This window comes from Aythya ferina (genome assembly GCF_964211825.1).
Source record: "Aythya ferina genome assembly, chromosome: 19".
Classification (NCBI taxonomy): domain Eukaryota; kingdom Metazoa; phylum Chordata; class Aves; order Anseriformes; family Anatidae; genus Aythya; species Aythya ferina.
In genome coordinates, this window is record NC_140309.1 from 1,856,435 (window position 1) to 1,881,466 (window position 25,032).

The 25,032-nt window shown below is 42.8% G+C and overlaps 2 protein-coding genes across 2 annotated transcripts; one reads left to right on the plus strand and one right to left on the minus strand.

Annotated features, from left to right (window-relative positions):
• Nucleotides 1-240: 240 nt before the first annotated feature.
• LOC311421156 (eosinophil peroxidase-like) lies at nucleotides 241-15,517 on the plus strand. The gene is made up of 14 exons (XM_084492745.1): nucleotides 241-254; nucleotides 1,183-1,260; nucleotides 1,870-1,963; nucleotides 2,596-2,771; nucleotides 4,529-4,646; nucleotides 7,411-7,540; nucleotides 8,183-8,383; nucleotides 8,477-8,792; nucleotides 9,987-10,147; nucleotides 10,696-10,948; nucleotides 12,274-12,444; nucleotides 13,293-13,530; nucleotides 14,021-14,238; nucleotides 14,799-15,517. Exons 1-14 carry the CDS (start codon nucleotides 248-250, stop codon nucleotides 14,816-14,818), a joined length of 2,181 nt encoding a protein of 726 aa, XP_084348871.1. The 5' UTR covers nucleotides 241-247; the 3' UTR covers nucleotides 14,819-15,517.
• A 2,086-nt stretch (nucleotides 15,518-17,603) lies between these two features.
• On the minus strand, nucleotides 17,604-24,444 carry LOC311421495 (1-acyl-sn-glycerol-3-phosphate acyltransferase alpha-like; the record flags this gene model as incomplete). The annotated part of the gene is made up of 6 exons (XM_084493438.1): nucleotides 17,604-17,749; nucleotides 20,210-20,282; nucleotides 21,516-21,611; nucleotides 21,898-22,073; nucleotides 22,510-22,643; nucleotides 24,347-24,444. The coding sequence occupies 6 exons, from the start codon at nucleotides 24,442-24,444 to the stop codon at nucleotides 17,604-17,606; spliced, it is 723 nt and encodes a 240-aa protein (XP_084349564.1).
• Between the last annotated feature and the right edge of the window lie 588 nt (nucleotides 24,445-25,032).

Below are 25,032 nucleotides of genomic sequence, written 5' to 3' on the forward strand. Positions count from 1 at the left end.
CCCCAATTTTATTTATTTATTTATTTTATTTTTTTCAAAAAGGAAGTACACATTTACCAAAAAGGGATAGAGGTGTGTGCACCTTTCTTAATTCAGGAAAGTAAACCAGCAGATATTTCCTCTTGGCTCAACCTGGTCCCAAGTTCTCCCTTTTTCGCCACACCCAGCTCAGACCCAGCTGATTTCTGCCCTGCTGCAGATGTTATAAATGACTGGCTAGTTTCCCAGTGTTTTGAACTCTGCAGAGATGGAAGGTAAGATCAGTGCTTTTTAATCTTAAGTCTGTATTTAACCAGTTTGGTATTTCTGGTGTGGGTATTGATGCATTCCTTAACTGAGCCCAAGGAGATGAGGACACAGAGTAGAGCATTAGGAGCTGGTGTCTCTACTTACTTCTCCCAGCATACCTGAAATACATATATTTTGAGAAGTGAGAAAAACGAGTTTTCCTCCCTCACATAGCAATACACGGCAGTAAAAGACTGCAAGGAATAAGCAGCTGTCAATCCCTGTGAAGAATTTCCCTAGGCTGCAAATACAAATAGCCTGGCTCATGATGAGAATTTCACCAGTTCCTCCAAATTTTATCTTTATTTCCTGTTCTAAACTGTTAAAATATTGACTAAATGGCTTTATATATATACATAATTACAACCTTTTTGTTAAGTAATTCCTTCCAAGGAAGTCATTCTGCTACTGTATATATAAAGTCTGGAGGACCAGTGCTAGATTTGCCTCCTCATCAGTAACAAGACTGAGAAGGGGAAGAGAGGGCAGGCTGACCATGAATTTATGGAGTCTCCTTCACACCAGCCACCTGCAACGGACCCTCCCAATCTCCGTACAGTAGGACACTGCCCTCTTCCAATACACTTTCCTGACAACCCTTGTCACTGAAGGTTGAACTGTATTTTGCTATCTCCTTGGCAATTACTCAGTGCAATTTATTAAATGTCCTACATCACAGGTACAGCCTTGTGTCCCACCAAGACCTGCAGCTACTGTCTTTGCAAGTCAGAATCCCACCTACAAACCTGATCAGAGGGGTTCTGTATTTTATTCCTGGGTCATGAAAGAAATACTCCAACCAAACAAGGCCTGTCAATCCCTTCTGATGGTTCAGGGAAGCTCTGCCCATTCATTTATGTGAACTGAGAATTATTATGTTTTGTTTCTCTCTAGGCATAAAACTGATAGTAACTCTGCAAGGAGTAATCATCACCTTCTGCTTAGTTGGGCCATTGGACTCCTCATTAAATCGTAAGTTTGTTTTCCTCCTGCTGATATTGTGCTTGAAAAAATGTGATGTTTTATTGGCCATTTGAGTCAAAACTCAGTCAGTCTGATTTCCTAGTTAGTCATAGCTCCAATATAAGTTTGAAATACCCTTCATTTCATTGCCCACTGACAATGAAATCAATGCCTAAGAAGCTTGTCTTGTTGGGTCTTCTGAGGGCGTGAGTATCATTTTATGACAGTAAAACTGGTCACAGACCATATATTTGGCTTCTTCCATGTTATATCTTAAGTGAATGTCCCTTCTTAAGGGGAAGAATAACTTCAAAAAGAAGGGTGAAAATTAACTCTCTAAAGATGTCCCAAAGCCAACAGAGTCAAGTATGACATGGATAATAAGCTATCACTTTATAGTCACTTACTGTCCTATAACTTTCATGACCTTAGTGATGGGACAAAGCAGGTGAACAGGAGGAACAGACAAATCTGTCAAAGTAGTGCTAAAAACATAGTGAGAATTGCAAGTAAAGTGAGTCAATGTGCCCCAGCACCCAGAGATAGAGTGGGATGTGTAGCTCCTGGTGTGCACTACAAAGTATCAAAGTATCCTCAATTTCTGCCTTTTTTGAGTAGAGGACTTGGAAGTGCTATCAGACTCATCTCTCCTGAGCACCATAAATGAAGCCAGGCAGCTGGTGGATTCAGCATACTTACGTGCCCGAAAAAGGTGAGTCTTTTTTTGCACAACAGCTTCAACATTATAAGGCAATAAGAGGAAATATATTTGTTCTTCTCTCCAGTGTGTGTCTATTAAGGAGATACCTTTATCTAAGGACTCTCCCTGTTACAGTTGAAGAGGTCCTTTTCCTCAGTATGGCTGGATCTGGTGTCTAGTGGTATGAGCATGCTGTTTCTGTGTCACTAAAGTTAAAGGGAGTCAAAAACCAGGAACTGGTTTATACCATTTGTATTGTCCCCGAAAGCCAGTTCCAGGCAGCAGGCTGTTTTGGGGACGAGTCCCTTTTTCTACAAAAGATTCCTGGGGCCAGGAACAGAAGCAGCATATCCAAGGCAGTTTCTGTTCACAGAATATATATTAGGACATCCTAAATGTAAAGTTTTATCCAGTGACTGAATAACTCAGTTTTCCACAGATTTTTTTTTTCTAGCTTTTCATATAGTTTAACAGGACTCATTGTGACAAGGATGTAAAGCAAACTTGAAAGGGATTACAATGACTTGTTTTCCAAAATTTACCTAAGATAGAGATATGCAAACCTGATGAGTAGTCAGTTATGACTAAGTACACCAGCCCTGCAGGGCAGAAGATGTCACTTCATGGGGCTCTTTCCTGTTCAGTTTAAAGCAAAAACTAGAGGAAAAAGTTGCCAGCTCCATGGATTTCCTGAAGCACTTAAAGGAGCCTGTAGGAAGAACCAGATGTGCAGTCCGTGCTGCTGACTATTTGGAAACTACCTTGAAACTCCTCAAAGGAAAGCTGCAGCTGCTTGGGAAGGGGAGATTCAATGTTACAGGTAATGTGGTTTAGTCCAAAATATCTTGCCAACAGCAGAAAAGCTATCACAGCAGGCACATTAGAGAGCAGCTCTGCCATGATCCAAACAACTGGTTATAAAGCCCTTCCCTACAGAAACAAAGCTGGTTCTGTTTGACTTTATGGTCCTGGGTGAGTAGACTCTGTAAGTAGTGGAAAGATAAAGTGTGTTCAGAGGCAGACCCAGACCACCTGGTGTATTAATCATCAGTTTGGCACTGCCTCTTTCAACTCATATCTTTGATGATTAAAAAAAAACAAAACCTAGAGTGAATGGGGTAGTAACAAGGTTGCTAAGAATAAGTAGAATAAATATGCGACAAACCATGCTGAATGTCAAGAGACTCTAGCCTCCAAGGACAGAAGCACATCTACATGCTCATGATTTTGTTCCCAGTCAAATGTAAAACTTTGCTGGTGATGATGGTCTCCAAATCTCCTGGAAAGTTATTCCATGCCATCCCAGCTTTCCTTGCCCAGAGATGACAAAAGGTTTTAGGGATCAAATTAACAATGGAAACACAGCTGTTATATTTCCACAGTCCTGACTCAGATCACAGCTAGTGTGCCTCTAGTCAACCCAGCCTTGCCTGTGCTAGAGAATATAAAGGACATACAGATGAGCAATTTCTCATCTATTCTGCCTGAACGTTTCTGAGATATCAACCAAACGGGGCTCTTCAAATTATTGCAGTGGTCCTGACTGTATTCCTTGTTTTATTCCCAATGGATTAATTCCTAGAACAAATAAAACAATTGTCATGTGACCTTGCTGATGTTGGAGGTACATTGTGTCACAGCTGAGGAGTGTGAACCAGCCATCTGGAGTCTTTGAGCTGAGCACAGCTGCTAAAGCACAGGCTGCAATGCCAGGTAATTGGCAGCTGCAACATGCCCACCATCAAGCTGATGCTGACAATTTGCTGGTGCAAAGAAGTTCTTGTTTAAGACAACTTCACTAGTGCTGAGCTCTGTGGTGTCATCCTTTCCTACTAAGCCTCACAGCCTTACCACTATTCTCATAGTATCTCACATCTCCTCTTCTTTTTTTTTTTTTTTGTAGTTACTAGACTTAGTAAGAGCAGAGTAATTCTGGATGAGCTAATGGTCTGTGGCACAGAGAGACAGACAGGCAGAAGTTATTATGAGGAAACCAGTTACTGCATATCAGCTGGTACTCAGCAACTTTTTGCGTATGTGTTCTTAGGCCAATAAATGCCATGTGATAAATGTCTGTAATAGAACAGGGATAAGTGAAGACCTGCATTTGGTCAGATGAATCATAAGCTGAACTTCAATGTAACTACCCCTAAGTAACTTCAGGAAAGCTGTCAACTCTAGACACCAAAAGTCAGTGCATGAACCTTCTCCATTTGTGATTCATCTTCAGAGAAAATTCACTGAGCTTGTTAAAGCCATTGTACAAGTTTAAATCCCTGAGAAGAAGTGTTATCTGGTGGGAGTTAGTTGCTGACATTTTCAGCATAGACCCACTGTTTCCCATGCCAAGATTCTCGCGTTGCTGAGAGATGAAGTAGGCAGATATTGGTAACAGAATGGCAGAAAATGCATTCTTCTTGTGGAATACAGTTTAAATCAGAGGAAGTTTTAAATAACATTTGATGTTGGTGCAGTGGATGCTGACCTTACTAGGGATACAGAAATTTCAAGCATTAACTTAGAATACCAAAAAGATACAATAAGAGTGAATGTTATTTTGCATGGTTTCTTTTGCAGACCTCCTAGACAGAAAACAGAAGGAGATGATTTCCAGAGAAACTGGCTGTGACTATCATTCTATTAAATGCCCAGAGGATGATATTTACCGGACCATTACTGGAGAGTGTAACAACAGGTAGGATCTGTGTGTGGGCAAGGAGTTTCCAGTTTATGCATTGACTTGGTTAGAAATCTTAAAGTCATTTGTGTACCTTTCAAAAGGACAAGAAGAGTGAAATATCTGTTGTTTTTTGTTTGTTTGTTTTTTAATTATTATTATTATTTTTTAGTGATGCCAGTATCAGATGTTTCATTTCTACTTATACCTGGCAGGAAAAAAGACATATCTTGAAAATTTTGCATATAAGTCCACTGCTCTCCATACATTGCTTTGGCTGAAGGAAAGGAATTCCTGGGGTGGGGAAGGTCAAAAGTTGAGGAAAGAATATTTGGGGACTATGGAATCCTACCACACTCTCTGTTTGAGGTCCCAGAAAACCTCCCCTTCCTCCTTTGTAATACTAGTAATATTGATTTTCCCAGCCTTAGGGAGACTCCAAGTTTTGAACCTGATGAGTGTTGATTATAAAAAATTTTTAACTTCAGATTTCTTGGACATACTACCTAAAAAATATTTTTAAAAACATAGGTCTCATGGGTCCTGCGAATATAAATAATCCTTGTTTGTTATACTCCACTAAGAATTATGGCACATGAGACTAATTTTAGTGCCTGGTTTGTATAAACACATCTTTATAACTCTCAGCATGTCTGTGGCTATCCAAGTACATACTCTTATTTGCTTCCCATTCTTATGCATCAAAAGACTTTCATTCTTGGCTTTTTAGCTCTGCATAGCACGATACTTTAAGCTGGAAAAAAGAGTTTTTCACTTTTCTGGGCATTCTTACTTCCTGGTTCAAACCTAGGATCATACTTTGGTTTGTTTCTCCTTGATAGCTTTTTGTTTGTTTGTTTTTGTTTGGTTGGGATTTTTGATGAGCAGAAAATTTCTAGCTTGATACTTGGAAAGCAAAGCATACTGTCCTGGTCTACCACAGATTTGCTGCCTGATGTGCTAACTCCACACCCCAGATATGATTGGACATCACAGCTCTATATGACCTGTGCGGGGAGCTCATACTCAGTGCTGGCATTATGGTTAATCTGTACTTTCACTCCATCCACAGAGGCTTCAGCACCCAAAGAGCAGCTATGCCCATGCTGTTTCTTAGGCTCACGGTAGGGTTGTCTTCTGGCTTCCTAATCCAGTGAGATAACAAGATACTCAGTAACAAAGGCACTCTGTGTTATATAAAGATCATTTAAAATGGATCTTGCTCAGCCTGAGATGCACACCATGAGATAGTGCTTGAATACTCTGCAAAAATTTCCTGTAAGGACAATAATAGCAATCAAAACAAGCTGTGGTGGTAATGGGCTCTGTACCGATTTATTTATTTTGTAATTGCTTCAGCTATAGTGTGGCATTTGTTCTAGGGCATGCTCTAATTTCACAGCACGTTGGTGTGAATTCTGGGTATACTACCCCTTTTTCAGTATAGACAGGTATTACTCTGTGTTTATTGATTTAAAAGCTTATACACAGACAGTTGATGTGCATAAGCTGATATTCAGTAACTATCTTCATCAAAATAGCCTGTTTTACTGTGTCCCTAGAGTCACAGATCATTAGCTCAACCAGTATTATTGTTCTTCTGAACAAGTTTTACTAATGTTATTGATAACGTAGTTATAGTGTAGAAATGTATAACCTACCTCCTTTCAAGATTGCCTAGTTAACTGAAGTTAACCTTGAGTTTAGTAACTGAGTGATTTCAAAGGATGTTTGGGGAAAAAATCTGATGCTTCATAGCTCCCTACAAGGAATTTGCTTTTAGTGTTTCAAGTCACAACCAGGACTAACTCTCTTATTGTGCCAAGTCAGCTGAGGAAACCTGTCTTCAAAACTGGTAGGCACACAGATAAGTTTAAGAATGCTCTCACCTTGCAACTATTCATTTGTACTGCAAATAGGGCCCATGACATATTGGACTATAGAAGGAGGAGGAGGAACATGACGTGCAGATAGAGGGTCCAGTTTTGGATAGTCCATAATTCATGAGGGATGCAAAAAAAACTAGTGAGGATTTAGCAGAGGACTTTCAGGAATATCAGGGGCCTAGAGCACATGGCCCCTGAGAAGGGGTGAAGGAAGCTAGGCTTCTGTAGTTTGGCTAGGAGGAGGCCAAAAGCAGATCTAGTATCTGCATCAGCTATTTGAAGTGTAGTTACTAAACAATGGAGTCAAATTCTTCTAATTAATGTGGGAAAATATACTTACTATAACTGCAGATAGCACTTTGAGCTGTTCATGCTGGACAAGGGGAAAACTTCCCGAAGGAGCAGCCTTGGGACTGGTCCCCACTGAGGTGAGAGACCTTCATCCTTTGGTGGAGGATCTTCATCCTTTGAGGCTTCCAAGCCTCAACTGGACAAAGCATGGCCACCCTGATAATTGATGATGGCCTTACTGTGAGACTGTGATTTTGTGTGAGCAAGGTGCTAGAGAGATATAAATTCCAAATAAAATTAATTTAATGTCATGAGGAATCTTATTTTTTTAAAAAGTTTATTTAGATAAACTTCAATAAATAAACTTAGAAAAAAATAAGAAAAGATTCCTTATGACATTATATTAATTTTATTTGGAATTTATAATAATAATCAGTCATAATCTTGGTATTGTTTACTTCTCAGTGTTTTCTGGCTATCACCTTCGTTACTGGAATAATCAGACATGGATTAAAGGCCTGGAAAGCATTTGTCTACATGCCTGAAATAATTAAATTATCTATGAAATAATACCAGTGTTTGCATTTCTTCTTGTGATGTTCCAGAAAGCATTCTCATTTTGGGGCCTCCAACCATGCATTTGTTCGCTGGCTCCCAGCGGCATATGAAGATGGAGTGTCTGTTCCCAGAGGAGTAAGTGAAGGAAAGCTTTACAATGGATTTCCACTCCCACTGGTGAGAACAGTTACTCTTGTCTGAGTAATAGTAGTGAACGTTGCCCTCAGGAAGCAGAAAGTTATTCACTTTCATCAGAAGTGAAACAATGACAACACCTAGAGTGTAAATTGGCTGCTAAATCAGGTACTAACTTAGAGATTGTTTTCTGAAATGAAGTTGTGGCATGGGCTCATGTGTTTGTCAGAGACAGAGATGAGAAACAATGACGCAAGTACTTCACTAAGCAAAGCCAGGGCAACATCAAAATACTTTCAGAAGTGTGCATTTTCGGGTTTGGTGCAGACAGCACCAGGGTGTACTCAGATACAACAGGATTTTTATACATGCAAGGAGGCTTGGCTGTTCCTAAGCCATCTTGTCTTTATGGGTATGTGCACATACCTCACATTGAGCCTGCCATGAAGTGAGGCTTGGCTGAGTGATTGTGGAGTTAAGATGGTGCTGCAAAAGGGCTGGAGGCTATAATCACATCAATTTTAGTCCAACTGAGACATGGCATGGGGCTGTTCAAAGCCATAACTAACTCTTATGAACATATCTGAGATCATCTTAGCCATGTTCTCATGGTAGGTGTTATGCTGAGAGGCAAATTCATCTTGGAACAGATAGTCCACACATGTTAATTTTGATTTTCTGCAGGTTCGAAGAGTGTCCAATGAACTTGCTCGAACAGGCAATGAGAACGTTACTCAGGATCAAGAGCTCTCTCTTTTCTTCATGCACTGGGGCCAGTGGGTCAGCCACGATATAGACTTAGCCCCTTCCAGTGGTGCAGGAGCAAACCCGGATCTTCACTGTGAGACCGACTGTACCTTCAAGTCCCCTTGCTTCCCAATCAAGGTACCATGAATTTTGTTCCATCCCATGCCACCTTAATAATAAAAAAAGCCACACAACTTTCTCTGAGGCATTGCTTACGTTTGTTTGCTTTAGTTCCCCCCTGATGACCCACGGGTGCTGAGATCAAATTCTTGTATGCCGTTCATCCAGTCAGCTTCAGTGTGCAATTCCAGGACATTTACCCGCGAGCAGATCAATGCAGTCAGCTCATTCATTGATGCCAGCATGGTGTATGGGAGCGAAGACTCTGTGGCAAAGAGTCTTAGAAATCAGACCAGCTGGATGGGTTTGTTGGCTGTGAACCAGAACTTTACTGATGCAGGGTTGGAGTTATTGCCCTTTGAGAACAAAACAAAAAGTATTTGTGTACTCACAAACAAGAGTATGAACATCCCCTGTTTTAAAGCAGGTAAGGTACATCCATGGAGTAATTTTCTCCTGGGAGCAACAGTGATATTTTAATGGTCCATAAAGCCAAAAAGGATTGTTATGGTCACTTGTCTCATGTCTCTTTATATTTGTATGAGGCGCTGCAAGACGTGAATTTATAAGGTGAAAGACAGAGACCACTCCTAAATTTAGAAAGAGTAATAACAAAACAATAATTGTTTAATTTGTTTAATTAAATAAATTATTTAAATTAAATTGTTTAAATTGTTTAATTAAATACAAAAGTGACTTTATTTTCATTTCCAGAAAGAGTTACAGCAAATCCTCCCTCACCCCCTTCAAAAGTTTAAATAACAGTTTAAAACTTCTCAGTGATCTTTTCCCTCCTACCTAGAATTCACCAGTTTTCAATTCAATAAATACTAAAAATTAAAAGCTCTTAAATTCTATTAGTAACTCCTTCATACTACATTCTAAATTTGTAATATTTAAGAATATCCCAACATATATCTGAAGACAAGTCTAGAAATTTCAATCTGAATTTTAAACAAGCCAATGACTCAAAAGGTACTGATTTAAATTGGGAAGTAGTCCAGAATAAGTACAATATTAAAACAAAACAAAAAACTAGAAATGTGAAGCTTCCAAAGGTAATGATAAGAATATAACGTGTACCCATTACATAATATTGTCACTTTCCTTCCACATGAGAAGAGCCCCTTGCTGAATGAGGAGGGACTCGGTGCTTCTTCTGTAAGCTGCCTGAGGGACTTTGCCACATCTCCTCAGTTTTCTCTCCAGCATCTCTGCTGAAAGTATATTCACAAGCCTCTCAGAGGTGTTCATAACTTGAGTGAACTGAGATAGATTTTCAAAAACAAACATTCACAGTGATACAAAGGAAGATAGTTAAAAGCCTTGAGGTACAAGAGGAAGACAGATGTTAGATTTTCACAAAATGATATGTTTACAGGTACTTCATGAACAAGTGCAATTTAGCTTAAATTGCCCAAAGCCCCCTTTCCAAGGTTTTTGGATAAATGATCTGGATTGTCTGTGATGGAAACAAATATCTGTCATGAGTGTGAGGAAGTGTGACCACAAGCATTACTGTCAGTAGCACTATTGGTTGCTGCTTGTCTATCCTAACATCAAAATCTACAGTTGAAATAAAAAGCAGCTTACAAACTTCCTAAAATATTTTCATTTATAGGTGATAAACGGGTAACTGAAAACCTGGGACTTTCTGCTCTGCACACTGTCTTCCTCAGAGAGCACAATCGCCTGGTTACAAAGCTGGGGAAGTTAAATCCTCACTGGGATGGCGAAAAGCTTTACCAAGAGAGTCGAAAGATCGTAGTTGCCATGACTCAGGTACCAACCACTACTCACTGTTTATCACTTGCATCCTTAGAAATTGGTTTTATTCCTGTAAAAGGAGGAAAAATAGTGCTTTGCATAACTCATGGAGATATTTGTGGGAGCTGAAAACTCATGAATAAGCACAGTCCACCTGAGACAGCATGCATGTCCAGAGGTTTTGTGAAACCCACGTGTACTTTCTTTAGCAGATATGAAGATGTTCAATTCAGCTGTTCTCTTTGTCACCTTGTGTAGTAACAACAGGATGGAAATCATGGAAAATCCTCCTCCCCTTTCTCTAATGCTGCCTTTTTTTTTTTTTTTTTTAAATCAATTACTTTACCTCAGCATCTCCTGCCAGACTCATATTATTGCTACAGCTTGCTTTTTTTTTTTTTTTTTTTTTTTTTTTTTTCTTCTCTCTCTTCCCTGACTATCTTACAATGTCTCTGCCACTGGTCTAAGATTCTATGTTCACTGAGATTCCATGTTCTCTTTGACATTGATGGCATTTCTGCTACAGCTGCTGACCCCTTGCTCTGCTTTTATACCTTTTTCAGATAATAACATACAGGGATTATCTTCCACTTGTGCTTGGAGAGGAGACTAACAGGTGGATACCCTTGTACAGTGGTTACAATGAGACTATGAATCCTACGGTATCAAATGTTTTCTCTTTGGCTTTCCGATTTGGTCATACCTCAGTACAGCCTTTTGTATCCCGTTTAGATGACAGTTTTCAGCCTATGGGTCAACTTTCCCATGTCCCTCTTCATCTGACATTTTGTGCTTCTTGGAGAATTATAACAGAAGGTAAGAACATAGGGCAGCCAGCAGTCTTGATCTGGTCCTGAAGTAGGCACTCAGGTGGAGGTACACTGGTTAGACACACAAGCCTAGACTCCAAAAACTGCTCTAGCTCTATTTACTTAATTTTTAACAGAAATTATAGTGCCATTGAGCTTGAAAGTTGCTCATGACATGTCTACCCAAGGGGCTGAAGACAAATGAGTGGTCTGCTAGATGTGGCACATCAGAACAGTCCTGCAGAACTGTCTCCAAACATATCACAAGAACATTGAACCTATACTGTACCCAGGGGAAGGAGCTCTGCCCAAAATTACATGTTGTAATACTCCAGTCACTGAATGTTATTGAGCACCCACTACATCATTGCATTCGTATTCTGAACATGCCAGTAAATAACCAGAATATGTAACAGATCAAATCTGCGTCTCAGGTGGCCTATCATCTCAGTGAGACCTGACAGTGTGAGCACTGTGCCTTCACTCAAATACTGTAGTGCTCATGCTGTTCTGGGAGGCACAAGATTCACAGTGCCAAAAATCAGTCAACCAAAATTTAGGCCAGACTAAGCAAGTTTTTTTTTTTTTTTATAACCCCCTGTAGTTGGTAGCCATTGCCAGAGGGTGACACATCAATCCAACTGAGCTAAGACAGGATAATTGCTTTCTAGTGGTCTCTTTATGACTCTAAAGAGAATTATGGAATCCAGCTCTTATACAGCTAATGTCTGCAGGCATGAATCTTTCCAAGGAAGACAAATGTCTCCTCCAAAATGAATTATCTCACTAATTATGGAAAATATACCAAAATGTACGCATGCAGCCAGTTTTACTGTGTTTTTGTAATTCTGTCTTAATGGCTATGAAAAAGACATAGACAAACAGACATGAATTGATTTTATTTTTTTTTCATTTAATGTTCCAGTAAATATTTCTCAGTTGATAGCTAATTCTAAACAAAGTAAATTGCAGAACAAAACTTTGGATGGAACCCCGTACATCAGTGTGTGTTGGGGACTGACTGCCTAAGGAGCAGATCTGCAAAAAGGGACCTGGGGGTACCGGTTGGCAACAAGTTCATTTAAGGTTGAAGAAAGGAAGGTTGAGGGACAGGAAGGGATAGGGAATCTGGTTGCTGAAGGGGGGCCTTATCAGCTGGCCTTTGCAGATATGTACATAGGCACTAGCATATGCTGAGATGGAATTGTGGAACTACACTGCTCAGAGTAGAAAAATGATCTAATGCAGCACTGTTTCAGCTGCATAGAAGGGCCCATCAAAGCTGGAACTTGGTAAAAAGATAAGTCCTTTCCTGATTTGCAATGAATGCAGGTGGCATTGACCCTCTGATACGAGGCATGGTTGTTGATCATGCAAAACTAATGAAACAGAATCAACTGCTTGTTGAGGAGCTCCAGAACCACCTTTTTGAACAGACTGCTGTAATGGGTCTGGATCTAGCAGCCCTGAATTTGCAGCGGGGAAGAGACCATGGCCTTCCAGGTAAGGAGACACAAGTCCACAGATCCTGTGAATAAAATTCCTTTTTCTTGGTTGTTTATAGCAGCTTCATGAATGTACCAAGCTTTTTCCAAACCAATGGGGAAAAAACAAACAAACAAACAAACAAACAAACAAAAAAAAAAACAGTACTTTGATTTGAGGTGGAAGAATGGATAGACAGACTCAGGGAAGAAGAGTCTATTATACAGATTTTTCTCTGAGGAAGTAAGAAGAGGACAAGGGACCTGGAGAGCAAAGATGATAATTGGAATAATGTATTAAAGGGTGGAAGAAGCAGTGGTGTATTGCCAAGAAAGCGTGTGGTGTACAGAAGGTACAGACCCAAGTGACAAAGTTCAGTTTTCATCTAAGCTGGACAGACCATCTGTTCTTTGCCCATCAAGACTTGTTTTATGTCTTCAGACAACCCACAACTCTGAGCAGAAGTGGTTTTTACCCATGGGGATGATCGCCTCCAGGTGCTGCAGAGGAATTGGTGTTTTTGGGATAAGCACAACAAAATGTCTTTCCTACAATTTTGATCCTAGGCATTTTGCCTCCTGCAAGAACTGGTGCATTCACCATCAGCACCAGGTAGCTCTAAGTGACAGGATGGGCTGAACTGGTAGTCATGTGTAAAGAAAACCCAAAATGTTAGTATGTGCATATAAAAACAACTTTTGAGAACATCTGTTGTGACTGTCTCTACCTAGGTAAGAATGTCTTCCAAATTCTTTAATGCCATGTGAAGAAGCAGATGTTGCTCATGACCTCAGGGGTCTGTTTAGCTTCTGAGCATAAGCAGATAGTGGGGAGACATGGGTCCTGACCAGCTTCTGCTTTTGCAGGTTACAATGCCTGGAGACGCTTCTGTGGGCTCTCCCAGCCTCAAAGTGTAGAAGAACTCTCTGAGGTGCTAGGCAACTCCAAATTGGCCAAGAAGTTCATGGACTTGTATGGGACACCAGACAATATTGACCTTTGGATTGGTGCAATTGCAGAGCCCTTCATTCCCCAGGGTAGAGTCGGGCCCCTCCTGGCCTGCATCATTGGCACCCAGTTCAGGAACCTGCGTGACGGAGACAGGTAGGTGGCTCTCCCATGGCATTTATTATGGGGAAAAATGGTTACATTTTATGCCTTGCACGGATCCAGCCCATCGCTAACACATCACTGAGTGCTCCCAGAAGGACTCACACCTTGATTTTAGCCCTAGTTGTCAAAGGGTTCTTTCTTACAGCCCAGCCATACAGACCCACGTGTCTGAGGAGCACCAGCTCCAGGCCATGGGTGATCTGCAGCAGGCTCTGCTTGAGGTGACATTTGCTCTCAACGTACAGAAGGGAGGAGGATCAGTCACTGTGTCCCAGCAACCTGGTGATGCTGTGTACCAGCAGATGAGTGTGGCAGAAGTCACACCTGGAGACACCTCTTTCCAAAGTGTTGTGCTTATGGCCTTATGAATTAAGGTGGATCTGAACTGGGATTCATCTTGGCCAGATTTCCATTTTGGGAAGTAAACAGCATCAAGTGCCTTGAAGGAGACTATAAGCTGCTTCTGTAAATATCATTGCAGATTCTGGTGGGAGAAACCAGGAGTTTTCACTCTGCAGCAGTTACATGCACTGAAAAAAGTTTCTCTGTCGAAGGTGATCTGTGATAATACTCATATCAAAAAGTTACCCCGGGACATGTTCCAAGCCAGCACTTATCCTGAGAACTTCGTTGACTGCCATGAGATTGACATGCTCAATCTCTCAGCCTGGAAAGATGAACCTGAGAGTGGCAGGAAAGGTACTCAGGGGACTTCCTTTGTCTCTCAAAAATACTAAATCTGATCTACCTAAAGAAATAAAAGAATTAAGGTCATCATAGTGATCCTGCCCCCAGAATACAGTATGTCCATCCATTCAGCCCCACTCAGACACAACAGGAAGCGCACAAGCTGTTAGCCTACTCTTCTCATAATCCCCTCCTTAGCAGCCTAATTCTTCCTCTTCAACTTGATGGAAAATCCCTGACAGTCCAATCTGTTTTGTCCTCTGTGAATGTGTCCTTCTCTAGGAAACATTCCAAGTCAGATAAGTTATTCCAAGATATCTGGAGTCTTTCTTCATAGGAAAGGTGTCTATGAAGAAATCAATCAGAATTATCCAAACTGCTTCAAACTCTTACTCTGCTGGTCTAAGCCCCTACTTTCCTCTTGCCTTCCCCGAGGAATTACAGTATTTTAAGTTACACTATCAAATAAAAATGTGGAGGGGAATACTGTGTCCAGCAAAGACTTTTCAGCAAAGACTATTCAGTAGCCTTTTCTGCTTCATTTATAGCTTCTAATCTCGCTCTTCCAACAGGTACTGGAAACTTCTTTTGACGGCACTAAGCTGTGCATTCTGCCTGTATGTCATGTTCAACTAACTGCTGTAGTGAGCATCTGGCATGTGTTTTCTCAGAGAGGAGCTCAAGACTGAGACCACTGTTTCATTTACTGTACTGTATTTTTTTTCTCATTCTTTTGTAAAAGCTTTCTGTAATTAAATTATTCAGATAAAGTAGTGACATTTTATCACCTATTGCCTTAAAAATTTTCCGAGGTTTACAAGACTCAATTAGGTGCCTTTTGTTTTATGAATGTTTAAAAGCACAATCAAAGAAGGAATTTTCTGCTTCCCATCCTGAAGGGGAGGGAAATCTGGAAGCCAAGGTGCTTGCATGAAACAGGTTTCAAACATTGTCCTTATTTATGATCTCCTAATTACAGTAGTAGTAATTTAGCCTTCTAAATCAAATTCCTTATCCTTTGTATCTGCTCAGAATCTAGCAAGTGCATGTAACATATAATCTTTATCCCAATGTTACTTATCTCCTTGTTTTGCTAAAGAGTGTAACTTCGGGGGGGGGGGGGGGGGGGGGGGGCGGAGAGGAGAAGTGCAGTTTCTAGTTAGCAGTGAGATTTCGCTCTTGGAAGATGCTGGAGAATGGCAGCTGCATCTTGAAGCCTAGAGACAACTTTTACTTAACTCCATTGTGAAGATGTGTTTGTGCTGAGCATTAATAAAATACATTAAATGCACTCATCTGCATTTGGCATCCATTCTGGTATGTCAAACATCTGTCCCAAAATATTCTTTGACTATGGTTCATTGCTAAACTTATCAGCACAAAAAAAGCAAACTGTAAATTGACTGGTATGTAAACCACAAACATTAGGGCTAAAAATTAATCATCTGGTTAAATGATCGCTCCCAAGACTGTATTAAATCAGTAAATACCAAACATGCAAAAATTATGTTAAGTTTCCATCTCTCCTTGGCACAACCAGGAGGCAAAGAGGGGAATGGGAGCATGAAGGCAGCAGTTTAAGGTGGAATCATGCCTGAAGTTTCTGGGTGGAGCAGGTACCTCTCTGGCGAGGACTAATGAAGGAGATGCTTGTAAATTTCCATGGCTACAGCAACTGCATGCAGGCTTTGCCTAGTGGGTGTGCAGGCATGTGTGTCTCAGCCCAGAGTGCCCCACGCTTCACACTGATAGCTGCCAGGTGTGTGATTGAGCATGTGGACCATGCTGCTTCACGATCCCCCAGCAGGCTGGGAACAGGGTAAGGCAGTGATGCCCTTGGGCAGAGGAGGCCAAGATGCCAGGCAAGCCAAATAAATGCAGTCCTACCAGAGGTGGCTGTTCCCCATGGTCCCCAGGACTCACCTGGCCAGGTTTCCTAGGCAGCATAGACCAGATCCAGGTCTTTTACAGCAACAGAGACCCAGACACTTCTCAGGTCCTTGCTCATAGGACTCCTTGGGGGTCTTGGAGAGCTGCGTCTCTTCCACACCATGGCTACCAGGCTGGCCCATATACAAACACAAAACACTTTTACTTTTTCAATCACAAACAGCCAATGGTAAAAATGAAGTTCAGTGCCTGAAACTCAAGCTTTTTTTTTTTAAAAAAAAGATATTTGATAATTTGATGTCTACTGGTACTCTATTCTCCCTAACCTGCCACAGAAATTGTGTTGAGGAGATGGAGAAGACAGAGAAGAACTAGGAAGTATTCAGAAAATTCATTCTGGGAGCAGCTGCAGCTTCCAGAGTGTACTTGGATTGAAAAATATGTGTTGTATTAAAAATCACGAGATTATCATGTTATGGTAAGGGTGTCAAGCAATACCTTTCTGCTGTTCGCCTCTGAGTCCCCTGGGCACATTCCCTTCACACTTTCAAGGTCTGCCCATCTACTGAATGCAAATTCTTACTTTGCTTAATAGGCAGGCTGAAGAAAGAAAAGAAAGAAAGAAAGAAAGAAAGAAAGAAAGAAAGAAAGAAAGAAAGAAAGAAAGAAAGAAAGAAAGAAAGAAAGAAAGAAAGAAAGAAAGAAAGAAAGAAAGAAAGAAAGAGAGAGAGAGAAAGAGAGAAAGAAGAAAGAGAGAGAAAGAGAGAAAGAAGAAGAGAGAGAAAGAAAGAAGAGAAGAGAAGAGAAGAGAAGAGAAGAGAAGAGAAGAGAAGAGAAGAGAAGAGAAGAGAAGAGAAGAGAAGAGAAGAGAAGAGAAGAGAAGAGAAGATACACACACACACACACACAAAAAAAAAAAAAAAAAAAAAAAAAAAAAAAAAAAAAAAAACCAGAAAACACTGACCCCTGCAGACACACATAAAGAATGCGTTGGTCTTTAATTCCCCTATAATAAACTGCGTTGGCTTCCACCTCTTGTGGCAGAGGTAACTCCCAAGTCCTCCCCATGGTAGGAGACAGTGCTTTCCCCTGCGTGTTCTTGTGAGGGGATCGTGGTAACCTTCTATCCCCAAGACACCCAGGCAGGATGGCCACAGGTTCAGGGATAAATGCCTCCACCTTGTTGGTTTTGAATAGGAAAAGATAATCATAAGCACACAGAGATGATCACAGGAAAGGTCTAGTTCTGTCTGGGGTCCAGCCAGAGAGATGTTCTCAGGGTTATGATTACGAAGAATTGTCCTGTTATCCATTATGTGTCTGTCCACAGAGCTGAGGCAGCACAGTTCTCTGAAAGGAACACAACCATTTCACTGCTTCTATGTAAAAGTTTTTCTTCCTCTGTGGACATTTGGCCTGTCTCTGGTGTTTCAGTGTTGCAGTCATGGTTATTTCTGTTTCCAGACCTTTTTGTGGTTCCTGGATCACTAATGCGAAGCCCCATTCGTCATTCCTGATATCCCCTGATAGGTGGTGATCATGGAATCACGGACCTGCTCAGTGAGCTTGGGAACATCTTCTGGGCCTAGACCAAGAGTCTTGACTTCTGGCAGAATCTGGATGGTGATTTTCCCTGGAAGAGTAAGACAGAAGGGTCAGAAGGGAATGAAATATTTGAGTGGTATGGGAGAGCAAGAGAAACTACGGCAGAGGGATTGGTGCAAATCAAAGGACATGACAAAAATTAAGGGAAATGTGTTCTTTCACACCAAAACAGCTGTGCAGCAACCTAGTTATATTCCAGATGCACATAGCAAAAGCCCAAACCAGATTCTTCCCATGCAGAGAGACCATCAGTCACGGACACTCGTTTATATCCAATGCAAAAAAACAAGTGGAATATAAGATTTCACAGTGGGAAGCGGTCACTCACAAAAAGTCCTGGCCCTAGAACTCAGATTCTGTGTGAATCAGGGTAAAGAGAATGAGAGGTCTATAATACAACACATCCAAACTGGACATGCTCTGGCCTATGTATAACGAATTCAGAAGAGTCTATCTTTACCAAAACGCACTTAGTTATGAGAGGAACCATGCCCAGAAAAACTTAGTTTGCCAAGATGTGTCTCAGAAAGTGCCTTAGCAATGAAATGGTGTAAACAGGAAGGATATACAGGGGAATTGTCATGATGCTCTTCTGTTCTTGCACCCAGTCGCCCTTGTTCTGGACAGTGGAGACAAGACACTGCCTGCACAGACAATCACCTAAAGATCTGGGGAGTGTCCATATTACTTTTAACTTCTTTTTCATGCCTTTATATGCGTGCTAGGAAATAGGATCCAGGAGTATTGCTGGCAGAGCCATGCAAGGAAAATGAAACAAAAGCACAGAGAATAGCTTCCCAAAAGAAGAGGGCATGCTCTCTGCCTGCACATATACCCACAAAACACATTAAATGCAAAGCTAGGCCTTGTATCTCAGGAGTCTACTACACTTCTCTTGGTGTTGCAGAAAAAGCTGAATGATGACAAGGTGGTGCTAGAAGTGCTGCTGCTGGGGTATAACCCCAGCAATACCCCACTTGCTCCATGCATGATAGACAACTTCAATGTGCAGACATTGGACACCAGCTGGACCTTCCAGAAGTCCATCAGCATGCCCAGAGCCACTGGGGACATGGAGAACTGTCCTGGCCTGGTGATCAGCCTGCTCAACATGCAGAAATCTTGGGCATGTGTAGCACATCTTCAGAATCAGCCCTGGCAAAACTTCCAGATCGGAAAAGCAGAGAGGTACAGGAAAAGCACTCTGTGGTCCTTTCTTCAGATGTGAAAGTCCTTTCTATTCAACAGCAATTTGGAAATGACTGACCCTGAAGAGTGCTTAGAGGTCACAAAAAATCCCAGCTAACCACAAACTCCCAGGTTTTGGGGAGGTTATTATAAAGGTAAATGTACATACAACTGCAAATAGTCTTTTCTGAAATGTTTGAGGAGGTTGTGGAATCTGCTTTCTTGGAGTTACATCAAATTTGGCTGGACAAGGCACAGAGCAAACTCATCTATCTTTGGAGATGGTCTTGAGTGAAGTAAAAGGTTCATCTAACAAAGAGGTCCCTCCCCACTGCATCTTCCTCTTATTTCCCAAGGAAGTGCTTTATCTTGATTGCCCAGCTAAGCAAGGATGTCATAGAGAGGGAGTGCAAGGAGCAGGCTAGCAGAGCAGGGTATACATCTGAAATTGCTGCTCATCCTCCTATCTTAACGCCCACATGGGGGAATGCTTCCACTACTGAAAAGCTCTTGTGTGTGGCCAACAGAGAAAGAATAAACCCAGTAGTTGAAAGCTGAATAGAAACGGATAATTCAGTGTTTATCTCTCTCTTCCAGATGTCTGTCTTCAAGGGAATGACTACCTCAAAGTACAAATGATGACAGGAATGAGAATTCCAGCTGCAAATCCTCCCCTTAGGAAAGAGCAGGGCTTGAGACCAGCCTGGGAGAGGGTAGGAAGTGCCAGAAGCCCATTTTTGGGTAGATGCCAGGGAGGAACACGCTAGGCTGTTTTTCTCTGCAGGAACTTGAAAGATTTTTTTTCCACATTTTCCTTTTGAAACCTAGACCCATTTTTTTGACCCTTCAAAAAGATGAAGACTCATCTTTTTTTCCCTGTGAAATTGTATAACGGTGACAAGCAGAAATTTTGTCATCATAAATGTATGAAACATGTGAAAGAACAGGGTAAATGAGAGGAAATAGGAGTCATAACTTTTTCTGAGACCTGTGTTTGCTTTTGCTCCCCAGCTTTTCATGCACCTGTAGATCCAAGGACAGCAGTGGAGCCAGGGCAGGATCTGCCCTAGGACTCTGCTGCTTCTCCAGGTTCCCTCATTGGACAAGCTCTGAGAAAGCAAACAGATGAGTATTTCCTGAAGTATTCCACTCCCTTTCCTCCTGAAAAGAAAGAAACTGCCTTTGTCCAGCTGCAATCCCCACATTGCATGTGGTTCTCTGCCCACCCATCTCATGGCTCCATCCAAGGACTGAGCCTACACAAGCAGCCAGCCTGCTTTTTGCCCCAAGTAATCCTCACCTGGAGTGAATCTCTTCTCCTTCTGGCTGTAGAAGTCACTGTAGGATGAGATCACCACAGGAATAATGGGAACCTGGAGGGGAAGCAGTCTACAGTAAGTGAAACTGTGAATTTCTCTGTTCCTCACCCAAAAAGGAAATGGTATTTTCAGATGAACCAAGTACTTGGCTGATAACTATCCCAGTTAGCTTCATAATAGACACTAATAGGGATATTTCAATCATTTAACCATATTACCCAGTGTCTGCACTGTTGGTTTTTAATTTTTATTCTCTTTATTTAGGTCAACTGTGGCTGGATTGCCAAATAGGGGCCTGTTCAGCAGGAACTCTCCCGGAAGGTCCAGTGCGTTTGTCAAGGTTCTTCCACTTTTTTTTCCCAGGCAGAGTCACTAAGGTTGCTACAGGCTGGGAGAGGAATGGTTGGAAAGCTGCCAGGCAGAGAAGGACCTGGGAGTGATGGTGGACAGTCGGCTGAATATGAGCCAGCAGTGTGCTCAGGTGGCCAAGAAGGCCAACGGCATCCTGGCTTGTATTAGGAACAGCGTGACCAGCAGGGCTAGGGAGGTGATCGTCCCCCTGTACTCAGCTCTGGTGAGGCCGCACCTCGAGTACTGTGTTCAGTTTTGGGCCCCTCGCTACAAGAAGGACATCGAGGTGCTTGAGCGGGTGCAGAGAAGGGCGACGAAGCTGGTGAGGGGCCTGGAGAACAAGTCCTACGAGGAGCGGCTGAGGGAGCTGGGCTTGTTCAGCCTGGAGAAGAGGAGGCTCAGGGGTGACCTTATTGCTCTTTACAGATACCTTAAAGGAGGCTGTAGAGAGGTGGGGGTTGGCCTGTTCTCCCACGTGCCTGGTGACAGGACGAGGGGGAATGGGCTTAAGTTGAGCCAGGGGAGTTTTAGGTTAGATGTTAGGAAGAACTTCTTTACAGAAAGGGTTGTGAGGCATTGGAACAGGCTGCCCAGGGAAGTGGTGGAGTCACCATCCCTGGAAGTCTTCAAAAGACGCTTAGATGTACAGCTTAGGGATATGGTTTAGTGGAGGGCTGTTAGCGTTAGGTTGGAGGTTGGACTCGATGACCTTGAGGTCTCTTCCAACCTAGAAAATTCTGTGATTCTGTGATTCTGTGGTTTTCTACCTGTCCCAGACATGTCTCCCTCCTGTGCTACCTGCAGGCTCCTGCTGGGCTCCTGGACAGGTGCTCAATCCAAAGGGAAGTCAGGGACCAGGAGCCTTGTAGTCCTGCTTGTTGGTGGACCATGGTAGGAAAACTACATCCAAAGTGGCAGGAAGAAGGTGGGTCTCACCTGGGCTTTCACAGCCAGCTGGAAGGCCCCACGTTTGAAGGGCAACATGGAGCCACTATGATTGCGAGTTCCCTCAGGGAAGATCAAGACACGGAACTGCAGGAGGGAGAAGACATTGAGATGAAGGGATCTTGAGTTGCTATTCAAAACCACTGCACAGGCATACTGTCCTGGGACTGATCTGGTGCCATGAAGAGACATGCACTTCCTCCACTTCAAGCACTTTCTGGCCACAAAATATAATTAACCCACCAGAGGAGCTCTTTGTTCTGTTCTGTGCCTAGTCCAAACACCAAGATCACCTTCCATGTACATCAAGGTTCACATTTTCCAGTGGCTCAAAATGCCTCCTGCTCCCCACCAAAGGGTATTCCCCACTCACATTGTCTTTGTGCATGGAGTGTGCCACCTCTGTCAAAGTAGCGATAGACTCTTCCCTCTTCTTGCGGTCAATGAAAATGAGTCCTGCAAGCCAGCATGCTAGGCCAAAAGTGCCCATGTATAGTATTTCCTTCTTTGCAATGGCCACACAGCGACTTGGCAGTATCTCCATCATCACTGGAAGGGAAGAACAAGGACAGAACAAGTGTTCTACACTGACATTCCCTCCAGCCTCTGGGCTACAGCCCTCTGCTCTGGGAAATGCCATACCTACAGCTTCTGTAGCTCCAACCCAACTTCACAGGGTCATAAACATGTTGGAAAAGGGATTCTGAGGGTCTCCAGATCAACCACCCACTTAGAGCAGGACTATTGAATAAGATCAGCTGATGTTCTCATCCCAATTCTGTTGCAAAGGATGAAGCTGCTTTAGCTTGAAAATGACTGTTGTGCTCTAATGCCCTGGAACACAGACCGCCTTGAGGCTAGCTGGGATGGACTGTGTAGCAGCCACTCCTGCTCTTCTGTCTGTGGTATTAGGGATATCATAAATACCATCCCTTCAAGAGCAGTGGAACCAGGAGCAGAAGACAGGATTAGGTTCTCCACATACCCATAATGTCAAGGGAGGTCTGGTGATTCAACACTAGTACAAAAGGCTTCTTGGTCCTGAGGTTCTCCTTGCCCTTCACCACTATCTTGATACCGAAGATGTATTTAAGTGGCAGAAATGACATGCTGAAAAACCTGGAAAAGGGAAGCAGACGTGAGATAAAGAGAAGCTAAAATTGAGAAAAGGGGCCAAAAAAACAATCTTCCATGCTAGCCCGTCTTACAGACTACTCCTGGAGAGTAGCCTGTTTCTCCACAGTCCAAGATTTGATCCATTATTGTCTGTCTTGGAGAAGAACTACTCGTATGGCTCCTCAACTCTCATTAGAGAAGACAAATACACCTGGTAGGTTTTCTTCAGGACAGTTTAGACCAATGGCCCAGCAACTCCAGCTACAGAAATTCCATGGATCAGCCAAATATCAGCTAATCATAGAATCATAGAAACACAACGTTGGAAAGGACCTACAAGACCATCTAGTCCAACTGTTCTCCTATCACCAATACTACTAAATCTTAGCACCTTGTCCAGGCCCTTCTTGAACACCAGGAGGGACGATGACTCCACCACCTCCCTGGGCAAGCTGTTCCAGTGCCTGACCACTCTTTGAGAGAAAAGGTTTTTCCTGATATCTAATCTAAATCTCCCCAGGTGCAACTTGTGGCCATTTCCTCAAGTCCTGTCATTAGTTATCTGAGAGAAGAGGCCGACCCCCTCCTCATCATAACTTTCCTTCAGGAAGTTGTAGAGAGCAATGAGGTCTCCCCTGAGCCTCCTCCAGACTAAACAATCCCAGCTCCCTCAGCTGTCCCTCATAAGACTTGTGCTCCAGACCCCTCACCAATTTTGTTGCCCTTCCCTGGACATGCTTCAGGGCCTCGATGTCTTTCTTGTAGTGAGGGGCTAAAAACTGAACACGGTACTTGAGGTGCGGCCTCACCAAAGCTGAGTACAGGAGGATAATCCCCTCCCTGCTCCTGCTGGCTACACTATTTCTAATACAGGCCAGGATGCCATTGGCCTTCTTGGCCACCTGGGCACACTGCTGACTCCTGTTCAGCCGAGTACTGATCAACACTTCCAGGTCCCTTTACTCTTCACAGTCTTCTAGCCACTCTGCCCAAGCCTATAGGGTTGCATGGGGTTATTGTGGCCAAAGCTCAGGACCTGGCATTTGGCCTTGATAAACCTCATCCCATTGGCACAGCAGCCCAGCCTATCCAGATCCCTCTGAAGGGCCACCATACCCTCAGGGAGATTGACACTACCTCCCAGCTTGGTGTCATCTGCAGATTTTCTGAGGGTACATTCAATCTGCTCATCTAGGTCATCAATAAAGATATTAAACAAGATAGGCCCCAGTACCAACCCCTGGGGGACACCACTTGTAATGGGATGCCAGCTGGACTTAACTCCATTAACCACTACCTGGAGGGACACAGTCCTCCAGCCAGATCTTTACCCAGAGGAGAGTATACCTGTCCAGGCCATGGGCAGCCAGTTTCACCAGGAGAGTACTGTGGGAGACCGTGTCAAAGGCTTTGCTGAAGTCTAAGTAGACTACATCAACAGCCCTTCCCTCATCTACCAGTCTGGTCACATGGTCATAGAAGGAGATGAGGTTGGGCAAATAAGACCTGACTTTCGTGAACCTGTGCTGGCTGGGCCTGATCCCCTGGGTGCCACACAAGTGCCGTGTGATCTCACCCAAGATGATTTGCTCCATAACTTTCCCTGGAACCAAGGTCAGGCTGACAGGTTTGTATTTCCCTGTGTCCTTCTTATGGCCCTTCTTGTGGGACTCACATTGGCAAGCCTCCAATCCTCTGGGACCTACCCAGAGAACCAGCAATGCTGATAGATGGTGGAAAGCAGCTTGGCAATCACCTCCACCAGCTTCCTCAGCACCCAGGGGTGGAGCTCATCTGGTCCCATGGACTTGTGACATTCCAGATGGAGGAATTTAGGTCTCTAACTAACTATCTAACCAGGACTCTAACTGTCTCTTCCTGGATCACATGAAGGGGGGATTCTGTACCTGAATCACAGGGGACGTCCAGGTCAGGGAGTAAAGTACCCTGAGGATAACTGATCTGACTATTAAAGACAGATGTAAAGAAGTCATGGAGAACCTCAGCCTTATCCTTATCCTCAGTGATCACATTTCCAGCTGCCCAAATTCACAGTGCACCTGTTTATACTCTACTCCCCTGTCCACATTGCTTAATCTTGAATATGGGCTGCAGTAAACATTTTGTGCATCTGACACTGCTATTGCCCAGATGGTGGGAAGAGAGGTGATTTTGTCACTGGATCACAGACTGCAATTTGCACAGTCAATGGAAAAAATAAAGATCAAAGTTAGGCACAAAAGTCAAGAAAATTTCTTAAAATGAAAAGCTGGGAACTTGCACTGCAACATACACCTTCTGAAGCAGTGAATCCTTTCCCTGGAGCACTTCTAGGGGTTACAAAGTGCTAGTGCTGCTGTGTAGCAGTTGGCTTCTAGCTCCCACTTACCCC

Coding starts and splice junctions, on each gene's coding strand:
- LOC311421156 (XM_084492745.1), top strand. Junction 1,964..2,595: donor TACTTACGTGCCCGAAAAAG/GTGAGTCTTTTT, acceptor TTTCCTGTTCAG/TTTAAAGCAAAAACTAGAGG. Junction 8,384..8,476: donor CCCCTTGCTTCCCAATCAAG/GTACCATGAATT, acceptor TGTTTGCTTTAG/TTCCCCCCTGATGACCCACG.